Source organism: Bactrocera dorsalis, chromosome 2 (assembly GCF_023373825.1).
Source record: "Bactrocera dorsalis isolate Fly_Bdor chromosome 2, ASM2337382v1, whole genome shotgun sequence".
Classification (NCBI taxonomy): Eukaryota; Metazoa; Arthropoda; class Insecta; order Diptera; family Tephritidae; genus Bactrocera; species Bactrocera dorsalis.
This window is the reverse complement of record NC_064304.1, coordinates 79208449-79220667: the sequence shown is the minus strand read 5'-3', so window position 1 is coordinate 79220667 and position 12219 is coordinate 79208449. Positions and strand designations below refer to the sequence as shown.

The 12219-nt window shown below is 37.0% G+C and overlaps 1 protein-coding gene across 1 annotated transcript in view; it reads left to right on the top strand.

Annotated features, from left to right (window-relative positions):
* LOC105226102 (saccharopine dehydrogenase-like oxidoreductase) overlaps window positions 1-12219 on the top strand; it is a 77109-nt gene that overhangs the window by 46506 nt on the left and 18384 nt on the right. Inside the window, exon 4 of the mRNA XM_049448807.1 lies at window positions 1879-2113. Within this exon, the coding sequence (XP_049304764.1) occupies window positions 1879-2113 (235 nt within the window). The remainder of the gene's footprint in view (window positions 1-1878; window positions 2114-12219) is intronic.

The window sequence follows — 12219 nt, the reverse complement described above, 5'->3', positions numbered from 1 at the left end:
AAATTACTGGTGGTATTTCTATGACGATTCACTCTTGCGGCTATGTCAGTAATTTTGGTACCCGCTGCACTTAAGCCCCTTATTAATCCGCGTTCCTCTTCCGATAAATGGGTAGCGCGTGGCATTCTAACCTTAAATCACATTTGGCGTAAGTATTATGTGTAACAAAAATGCTCAGTAATTTTACTTACTAGTTTTCAACTAAAAATATCACGACTTCATTTAACTTCTCTTGTTTACAGTCCAAAGTGCACTAATATGTCTTACTGCACTTATACTTATTTCCTAAGGAAAACATGAGACTGACAACAAATTGATTCTAACGGTACTAAGGATTTATATTAAAGCAGAATTATGCACACGGAAATGAAACAAAAAATACAACAAAAACCATTTGCATACCTAAGAGATTGATACCGTTATTGAGAGAAAAGAAATCGCTCAATACAATAATGCACATACATATACTTCTTTCCCTGAGGTATCTTGATTTGACGTTGGATGCAAAATTAAAGTAGAGGGAGCATATACAAAGGAAAGTTGCAAAACTAAAACTAAAATATAACAAAATAAACAGGTTAATCGGCATGAAATCACCATTAACTACCTCAAATAAAATCCTAGTCTACAGCCAAACGTTAAAGCCCACTTGGACATACGGAATTCAACTGTTGGGATGCGCTGCACGGATTCCAAAACAAAGTCCGGCGAAAAATTGTAAATTGGTTCGGGAAGTCATTCACGAAACGGCATCGAAACATGCTACAAGCTTACAAAATCACGTAAACGCTGAAGTCCGACAACTGGGAGAAACTAGAAATAGCAGGCGCAGACTGAAAGGAAAAACGTTTCATGACCTTTTAAGCAAATAGCAAATATAACATTTCGTTTTTAAAACAAAGTTTAGTTTTTGAATAAAGCTTTTAATAGAGCTTTTATTTTTGTACTTTATAAATTATGACAATATGACTATAAATTAGTCACTAGTTGCAATTTGAATGAAATGTAAAACGATATCCTTGTTACGTCTCAATAAAAAAAAAACAAAAAAAGGCTATGTGCTGAACACAATGAGCGCGACAGACTGCAGCAGCACGACAGTAAATTGAAAATGGCGTTGTGAATCCTTCTGCATGAACATTTATGACAAGACAACAACATAACAATGACCGACATGCACACAAGACAACACAGCTCTCCATTTTGCATGTACACAATTTCGTTGTGGCCATACTAATAACTTGCACTTCAATGAAATGTTTATATTTTGTTCAAAGTAAAATTTTTTATGCAAAAAATAAGTAAATAGGTAAATTTATTTGTTTTAAATTATCAATTGTTATTACAAATGATATAATACTTACATCTACGAGTATTTTATGCTTTTATTTGTAAAATAACGTCAGGTTTGTTAGAGCTTTAAATAATTTTAAATTTTACACATTAGTCATCTCTCTGCTGTCAACTCTACTGTCGTTGGCAATAATAAAAATATATTGAAGTTAGCGAGAACGACAACTGTCGGCCTGCAGTCGTGTAGTCGTGCAGCTGTCAAAATAACTGTGTCCATAAGAGCGTGTGCATTTTAATATTGGACAGTTATCGTTTGCAGTCTGTCGCGCTCTTTGTGTTCAGCACATTAACCGTAAGAAATGAACGATGCCACGTACACAAGAGTTTGAATTAGAATTGTCAATTAGGCTTTACCTTAATATAGCTTCTGTCTAATGTAAAACTAAAATTTATTACTTTTGGTGTAAATTTTGAAGTCTTATACTTTAATGTTGAGGTCCAGTAAATGTTATCAGAAAAATTTGGGGTTTACTTATTTTTAAGCCCTTCCTTACCCAAATTCCTTAATATTTTATGTTTTAATAGGTTTTAATCAATTGCTGTGGACCCTATGAAGCTTATGGTCAAAACGTTATCAAAGCCTGTATATTGGCTAAAACGCATTATGTTGATCTCTGTACTGAATCTCATTTTATGGACACCATACACTACAAATTCGATGAACTAGCTAAAAGGAAAGGGGTATATCTTGTGATGGGTTGCGGATTACAAAGTTTACCAGCAGAAATTGGAATCAATTTCATGAAAAATAACTTTAAGGGTGAGAATAAGAAACCCAACTCCTAATTTACTATATACTTGTATTTATGAATATATAATATATATGTATATACATGTATACATTTTTTTGTCATACATTTTTTACTGTAAACAAGAAACAAATATTTTCCACAATCCTTTCTTAATATAAGAAACACAAGTTTAGTTAGGATTACTCAATTCATTACGTAGATATAATATATGATTCTAGAGGGTTCTTACTCTAATTGAGAAATTAGTAACGAACCAGGACTTATAAACTTCTTCTCGCAGTTTGACACCAACTGGAAGTATCAATTGAAACCACGTAGATATCTTGAGACGACAATAGTTTGCAAAGAAGTTGGTGCATGACCCTCATCAATGTTTCGCCGAATATTAGGCCATGAGTTCTGGCCGTTTTTTTATTTTTTAAACGGCAATGGCTATTTGTACTTCGCCAAAGTCGGACATTGGAATGTTTATTCGATCACCTTCAGTTGCCGGGTGTTGCACTTTCACTGCCATTTCGGTGCTCAGATTATCTTCATGCACAGCACTTACGAATTTCTTCCTGTTTCTTTTTTCGTCTGCAAATGAGAGACAGGACTCCTCACCTCTAGGTATCTATTCCACCATAGTACCAGCTCTTTTTTTGGTCTTGTCTCAATTGTTCCTGAAACAGCGGTACATGTAGTAGTAAGCTTAAGTTGTCGCTTCACGGTTTTTTCATATCAAGCCGCTGATTAGTGCTCACAGAGACTAGGAGTGATTGCAGCTTTTCACCGTTGAACTTTCCTTCAGTTCATTGACGGACGTATTTTTCTACACTGAATTGGGTGCCTATCTTCGCTGCAAAACACCCTCTAAACAGACGCACGTCCAGAACACTGGTTGGGTCTACCGTCTATCACAACATATCAGTCATGCAGTTTGACAGATTTTCTAGTTCTAATACTACAGAGGATGGATGAATGTGTAAAAGTTCACGCAAGTGAGGAAAGTTTTCTCAGCGCCATTTATTTGAGTGGCCAGAAACGATTTCTTTACATACAGATCAAGCATCTCACGACTTCTAATCTTAGCCAAAAAACATTCCTTTGTAGGTAAGCCCATACAGTCAAACGATTTTTCCTCGACTTGTACTTCTGCTCTCTGAGAGCTCTCAGCAGCTACTCGGTACAACGTTCCAATTGACCACAAAATATGCGGGATGGGATATATATCGAGAGCTGAAGAGGGAAGCGATACGCATTTGCGGACAAAAAAAGAGAGAAATGCGTGAGTATGAAGAGCTTGACAAGCTGGCCAACAGGAGTTATGGTCGAAAATTCTACGAAAAGATGCGGCGACTAACAGAAGGTTTTAAGATCTAAGCATACTTTTGTAGACCACCTAGTGTCTGATGCCCTGAGCATACTAAAATTATGGAGGGATCAGTTCTCCAGCCTGCTGAATGGCAGTGAACGCACAACGCCGGGAGAAGGCGAACCCGATTCCCCAATCGATGATGATGGAGCAGACGTTCCATTGCCCGACCATGAAGGAGTTCGAATAGCAATTGCCCGCCTGAAAAACAACAAAGCGGCAGGGGCCGATGGATTGCCGGCCGAGCTATTCAAACACGGCGGTGAAGAGCTGATAAGGTGCATGCATCAGCTTCTTTTCAAAATATGGTCGGACGAAAGTATGCCCAACGATTGGAATTTAAGTGTGCTTTGGCCAATACACAAAAAGTGTGACCCCACAATCTGCGCCCATTACCGTGGGATAAGCCTTATCAGTGTGGTCTTAGGCCTGGAAAATCAACAACTGACCATTCACCATGCGCCAAGTCTTGGACTTGTGAAAAGAGAATCTACACACACCACCTCTTCGTCGATTTCAAAGCTGCTTTCGACAGCACAAAAAGGAGTTGCCTTTATGCCGCTTTGTCTGAATTTAGTATCCTCAAAAAAGTAATGCAAGCTGACGTGAAGCAATACCAAAAGCTCCGTCAGGATGGGGAAAGACCTCTCCGAGCTGTTCGATACCAAAGGAGGGTTCAGACAAGGCGACTCCCTTTCGTGCGACTTCTTCAAATAGTTCGAGCTGCAGAGCTAAATATAGCAGGTACCACCTTCTACAAGAGTGTACAGCTGCAGGCGTATTCTAACATTAAACAAACAGTCATTGCACTCGCGACTTGGCTCCCACGTCACTATTGACAGTCATAACTTCGAAGTTGTAGATTTGTCTATATTGGAAGTAGTATTAACAGTAACAACAATGTCAGCCTGAAAATTTAACGCAGAATAATTCTTGCCAACAGGTGCTACTTCGGACTGAGTAAGCAATTGAGAAGTAAGTGCAACGAATTAATAGCCCTGACAGACGACAGCGCTAATATGCATTAGCGGGCTTAATTTACATTTACTTGCGCATTTGGCCCATGTTAATGTAAATTTGTAATGCACAAGAATTTCGAGCATTTAGCTGAATTTACCTAATTTGATAGGCAACACTCCTCAAAAATGGGCATTTTTACTATTTTTTGACAGATGTCACTTGAAGTCTGCCGCCTCCTTTGCGTTTACAGCATCAGAGATAAGCAGTTTTATGTTGCTAATTAAATTATGTGCAAGTATATTAACAAAAACAAATTTTAATATTTTTAGATGGCAGAAAATAAACAACGCACAGTTTGCTATCCATTTTCCCAATACTCTTAACTTTTTCGAACACTTTTTCCGCATTACAATCAATTATTGCTTTTAATTTCACTCTATTATCTTTTAACGTAGTTAATAATAAACGAATTTTTTCGTTAAATTTATATTGATTTTCCAAAAATACCAAGATTTCTATTAATAATTTATCTTATTCATTTTTATTTCACTTTTGTTTAAAATAAATAAACAAATTTCACTATCGGCTGTCTAAATGCACAAGTCTGCCGTCTGTCACCATAAAATTTCAATGCGAATTAGCGTTGCTTAAGGGGCATTAATTTTGCTCATCTGTCAGAGCTATAAGGGACTGCGCTGACTAGGTCATGGATAAAGTCACTACAGCTCTCGAACTATAATATCTCCGTTTAATTAACAGAAGACCGTTTTTAGAGACAAGACTTTGTTTTTACGTTTAAATTTTATACTTACTTGGATTGAGGACAAATTGTACAGATCATTATCTTAATAAAACAGGCTAAGATTTCACCAATATCTTGCTTTGGGGTTTTCACTGTTTAGCTGCTTCTACGATGTAAAATAGTATCATAATTAGTCCTTGGTTTTTTTTTTTTATAAGGAATCATAAGATTAGTTGTTTGCAAATTTTTAATGAGACCATGTAAAATCTGCCGAAAAAGTTTTTTTAGTCTGAAGATTAGAGCTGTAAATTTAAATTAGCTTTTAAATTAAAACTCTAAACTTAGCCTAGAAAACAAAGTGCATGCAGTCAAAAAGGCGATTTGGATGTTTAGCATTCAACTGTGCGGTACGACCTGTGCAACTAATATTGATATAATACAAAGGCTCTAATCGAAAATGCTTAGAACAATTACATGTTCACCATGCTCTGCATGCGTAACGAAAATATCAATAAAGACCTTGGTATTCCTATGGTAAAGAAAAAAGTAGAAGATATCAGAATTAAATATATATCTAAACTCCGAGATCACCCAAACCCTTTGTCTAGTTTTTAAATAGATTTAAGATTTTATAACTTATTGTTAGGCTTTAAAAAAAGCACATTCAATAAATAAAATAATATTGAAAAAAGCCTAGATATAGATTTCTTTGAAGTATTCCACCAAATCCATGAAAAGTACATACATACATATATTTGCCATCAATCGTGCACATTTCAGCATCCGCATTGTCATGAATAAATGTATGAATCGGGAGAAACCCTATGATTAACAGGATTCATGATAATCTATGCTTCAAAGCACAAAGCTATGATAAAACAAGTAAGGAAGGGCTAAGTTCGGGTGTCACCGAACATTTTATACTCTCGCACGATAAAGTGATAATCGAGATTTCATTATCCGTCATTTACATATTTTTTTATTTTGCTGTAAAATTAATTAGAATTAAATTCTGAGAGATTTACCGATATTTTCGGTGAAAAATTAGGTTAGGTTAGGTTGGGCACTGAGTTCTTCGTGTTCGATATCAGGGACCTTGAAAAGTTATAGTCCGATCACAACAATTTTTCCACAAGGGATATCTCAGCTCACATACCGTATTTGAGTAAAGTTTTATTCCGCTATGATCATTGGTTTCTAATGTATATATTATACAGAGAAGGCATCAGATGGAATTCAAAATAGCGTTATATTGGAAGAAGGCGTGGTTGAGAACCGATTTCGCCCATATTTAGTATATGTCTTCAATTTGTTAAAAAAATATTATATGCCGAATTTCATTGAAATCGGTCGAGTAGTTCCTGAGTTATGGTTTTTGGTCCATAAGTGGGCGACGCCACGCCCATTTTTAAATTTAAAAAAAAGCCTGGGTACAACTTCTTTCTGCCATTTCTTCCGTAAAATTTTGTGTTTCTGACGTTTTTTGTTAATCGGTTAACGCACTTTTAGTGATTTTCAACATAACCTTTGTATGGGAGGTGGGCGTGGTTATTATCCGATTTCTTCCATTTTTGAACTGTATATGGAAATGCCTGAAGGAAACGGCTCTATAGAGTTTGGTTGACATAGCTATAGTAGTTTCCGAGATATGTACAAAAAACTTAGTAGGGGCGGGGCCACGCCCACTTTTCCAAAAAAATTACTTCCAAATATGCTCCTCCCTAATGCGATCCTTTGTGCCAAATTTCACTTTAATATCTTCATTTATGGCTTAGTTATGACACTTTATAGGTTTTCGGTTTCCGCCATTTTGTGGGCGTGGCAGTGGACCGATTTTGCCCATCTTCGAACTTGACCTTCTTATGGAGCCAAGAAATACGTGTACCAAGTTTCATCATGATATCTCAATTTTTACTCAAGTTACAGCTTGCACAGACGGACGGACAGACAGACATCCGGATTTCACCTCTACTCGTCACCCTGATCACTTTGGTATATATAACCCTATATCTGACTCTTTTAGTTTTAGGACTTACAAACAACCGTTATGTGAACAAAACTATAATACTCTCTTTAGCAACTTTGTTGCGAGAGTATAAAAATACCTAATGTGTTTGATAACGAGATTAGAAGCATAGTTTTTGTGAAACAATGACGAAGAACCAAGTAAAATTGGAGATAAAGAAATACGTGGATAGCGCATTGAGAGTACTTATTGGTACACTTTTCTTTGAATAGACACCCAATATTAAAAAAAAAACTTTCAAATATTCATATTGAAAATAGTGTTTTTGTTTAAGTAGGAACTGCGTAGGAATTAATATCATATACATATGTATGTACTTTAGAACGTACATAGGTATATCTCCTAAAACAATTTCAGCAGCCATTTGCACAATTTTAGTTCGTTTGTATCCTTTACTCTTCAACCTTTTTTTTTTTGATGTACCATTTTTGTATAAAATTATCAAGTCTTTTTTAATTAATTAACGATAGGTATCGTTTTGAAAAAAAAACTCTTTAAAATTTTCCTTAAGCACCTATGAAGGATTGTTCAGCGACCGTTTTCTTTCTTTTCAACATTTTTTAAGCTATAATTGAGTATGAAAAGTATTCCTTTTAGTAGCAACGTAAGTATTTTATAACGTAAAGAGTTCGATATTTTATTTATTTTTTTTTTGCACGTGCGTTAACAAGTACACGCGTGGTGGCGCGTTTTCATATTATTTCTCCGTTGCGCGTCAAGCTTAACACAGTCGCATACAGAAGTACATTTCGTCGTTGTTCTGTATAAGTTGCAAATATGTACATGTTTATATGTATATATTTATTTATTTTTATACTCTCGCAACAAAGTTGCTAAAGAGAGTATTATAGTTTTGTTCACATAACGGTTGTTTGTAAGTCCTAAAACTAAAAGAGTCAGATATAGGGTTATATATACCAAAGTGATCAGGGTGACGAGTAGAGTTGAAATCCGGATGTCTGTCTGTCCGTCCGTCCGTCCGTCCGTCCGTCTGTCCGTCCGTCCGTGCAAGCCGTAACTTGAGTAAAAATTGAGATATCGCGATGAAACTTGGTACACGTATTTCTTGGCTCCATAAGAAGGTTAAGTTCGAAGATGGGCAAAATCGGCCCACTGCCACGCCCACAAAATGGCGGAAACCGAAAACCTATAAAGTGTCATAACTAAGCCATAAATAAAGATATTAAAGTGAAATTTTGCACAATGTATCGCATTAGGGAGGGGCATATTTGGACGGAATTTTTTTGGAAAAGTGGGCGTGGCCCCGCCCCCTAAACAGTTTTTTGTACATATCTCAGAAACTACTATAGCTATGTCAACCAAACTCTACAGAATCGTTTCCTTCAGGCATTTCCATATACAGTTCAAAAATGAAAGAAATCGGATAATAACCACGCCCACCTCCCATACAAAGGTTATGTTGAAAATCTCTAAAAGTGCGTTAACCGACTAACAAAAAACGTCAGAAACACAAAATTTTACGGAAGAAATGGCAGAAGGAAGCTGCACCCAGGCTTTTTTTAAAAATTGAAAATGGGCGTGGCGTCGCCCACTTATGGACCAAAAACCATATCTCAGGAACTACTCTACCGATTTCAATGAAATTCGGTATATAATATTTTCTTAACATCCTGATGACATGTACGAAATATGGGTGAAATCGGTTCACAACCACGCCTTCTTCCAATATGACGCTATTTTGAATTCCATCTGATGCCTTCTCTGTATAATATATACATTAGGAACAAATGATGATAGCGGAATAAAACTTTACACATATATATAGCTTTCCAAGGTCCCTTATATCGAACACGAAGAACTCAGTGCCTAACCTAACCTAACCTAATTTTTCACCGAAAATATCGGTAAATTTCTCAGAATTTAATTCTAATTAATTTTACAGCAAAATAAAAAAATATGTAAATGACGGATAATGAAATCTCGATTATCACTTTATCATGCGAGAGTATAAAATGTTCGGTGACACCCGAACTTAGCTCTTCCTTACTTGTTTTTTTTATACTCTCGCAACAAAGTTGCTAAGGAGAGTATTATAGTTTTGTTCACATAACGGTTGTTTGTACATAAGTCCTAAAACTAAAAGAGTCAGATATAGGGTTATATATACCAAAGTGATCAGGGTGACGAGAAGAGTTGAAATCCGGATGTCTGTCTGTCCGTCCGTCCGTCCGTGCAAGCTGTAACTTGAGTAAAAATTGAGATATCATGATGAAACTTGGTACACGTATTTCTTGGCTCCATAAGAAGGTTAAGTTTGAAGATGGGCAAAATCGGTCCACTGCCACGCCCACAAAATGGCGGAAACCGAAAACCTATAAAGTGTCATAACTAAGCCATAAATAAAGATATAAAATTGAAATTTGGCACAAAGGATCGAATTAGGAAGGGGCATATTTCGACGAAATTTTTTTGGAAAAGTGGGCGTGGCCCCGCCCCCTAATAAGTTTTTTGTACATATCTCGGAAACTACTATAGCTATGTCAACCAAACTCTATAGAGTCGTTTCCTTCAGGCCTTTCCATATACAGTTCAAAAATGGAAGAAATCGGATAATAACCACGCCCACCTCCCATACAAAGGTTATGTTGAAAATCACTAAAAGTGCGTTAACCGACTAACAAAAAACGTCAGAAGCATTAAATTTTCCGGAAAAAATGGCAGAAGGAAGCTGCACTCAGGTTTTTTTTAAATTAAAAATGGGCGTGGCGTCGCCCACTTATGGACCAAAAACCATAACTCAGGAACTACTCGACCGATTTCAATGAAATTCGGTATATAATATTTTCTTAACACCCTGATGATATGTACGAAATATGGGCGAAATCGGTTCACAATCACGCCTTCTTCCAATATAACGCTATTTTGAATTCCATCTGATGCCTTCTCTGTATAATATATACATTAGGAACCAATGATGATAGGTAAATGACGGATAATGAAATCTAGATTATCACTTTATCATGCGAGAGTATAAAATGTTCGGTGACAGCCGAACTTAGCCCTTCCTTACTTGTTTATTTTATAAAAGTTTACATAGCAATAAAATTATTACATAAACTAAAGATAACGCAGCGCTAGCATCGGAGGCTTTCGACTGGCATGTTGACTAGGGCGGTATCAAATGCGTCGGAGTAGGTTGGTATCTCTGAGGAAATTACTATCCTGCTAATATTATTGTCCATCGGGTTTTTTTAACAGCTGTGTAGGATTAATACCATTGAAATAGTGTAGTCTTTGGGCATCAAGTTTCGGGCAGCAATCCAAGAGGTGGATAATGCTGAGTGAAAAGTTGCAGAACGGGCAGCAACTAGGAGTAGCGCCTTGAAGCGAATGAGAGGTTGTAATAATCGTGTGGCCAAGCCGGAGACGGGTATATGGAGTTATGTAGTTTGTCGGCATGGTCGGAATGAAGCAGGGTTTTGTACGACTGGGATTGATTGAGGAGTAGTGATGGCTATATCGGCTCCACTCGGATAGCAATTTTTTTTGCCTCTCATTATTTATAATCCAGTAGATATCCCTTTTAAAAAGAACGTTGGAAGTTATGGTAGGTGTAACAACCATATCTTTAGAGCCTTTTATCGAGCAGAAATTAAACAAAATACCATAAGTAATTACTTCCCCATGTTCTTTCACGACAGCAAATGAAGTCTGTGATGATTTTGAACCGTCGGTAAAAATCAGATCCCATCCAGTGGATTTGTATTTAGCTGCCACTTCGAGGAAATTTGCCTTGTATACATCGTTGACAGTATTCGCCTTCCGCAGATGGACAAGTTCATTGATAAAAGAATAACTTTTAAACAGTCACGGCGGATGAACGCTTTTGCGAATATGAGGCCTTTGGAGTGGAAGGCCGATATCCTTTGCGAATTGGCACTTTGGGTGGCCGTTTGCGCGAAATCGCTAATTGTAGGTCCTTTCTAAGAAGAGCGTTCGGTGAAAACATCAGCTTAGCGTAGAGTTTGCAAACTGAATCTTCGGCGTCATCGAATATTGTATTTAGCCCAGATTCTGCCAATAAATTATTTAAGGGAGTCGTTGGAAACGCGCGCAGCGATCTTCGAATTGCAGCGTGGTAAGGGGCAGTCAGCATTTTCAACTTATTTTTTGCGTGCTGTCCATAACCTTCCAAACCGTATTGTATAGTTGAGACAATAAGTGCCATGGTTACGTTAATCAACAATGCCGGACCGAAAAATGAGCGCTTTGCGGAGAGGTACTTAACTAATAATAGTTTGGACATTACTCTATCTCTTACATATTGACAATGTTGAGCGAAAGAGTACTTAGAGTCTAGTATTATACTACCTATAAACTTAAGGCTATTTGTACAATTTATATTTACATCGGAAAAAGTTATGGTATGGGTGCTACAGTTTCTTTTTCTACAAATGTGCAACAATTTAGATTTGCTAGGGGAAATTGAAGCGCCGGAAGTTTGCGACCAGGAGAAGATTTTGGAGAGGATATCGGAGAAGGTTCTTAGAACTGCTGCTTGATCAGTGTTTTTGGAATACACCAGAACATCGTCAGCATACAGTTGGTGCTCAATAGTGGTAAATTTAGACAGTAATTCGCTAAGTTCATCAAACGCTATAATGAAGCGAATCACCGATAAGGGTGATCCTTGAGGAGTGCCATTATCTAGGGGAAGGATAGAGGAGCGGGTGTTCGAGATAAGGACGATTATTTTACGATGGGATAAAAAAGATTTTATAAAATTTAAGATTCGCGGACCCACTTTCCATTTGGTTAGTTGCCTTAGTACGATATGAATACCTATTCGATCGAAGGCTTTTAGAAAATCGAGAGACATCAGCGAGATGTGATTTTTATTTGACAAAGCATTAGAAATGTAGTGGTCAAGATGAACAAGTGAGTCAATAGTACCATGCCCTCTTTTGAATGCAACTTGGTTATGATGAATGAAATCATTTTTGTGGGCATACCAGGAGAGTCTGGTAGCAATCATTTTTTCTAGCAGTTTGCCTAAACACGGGAGAAGGGA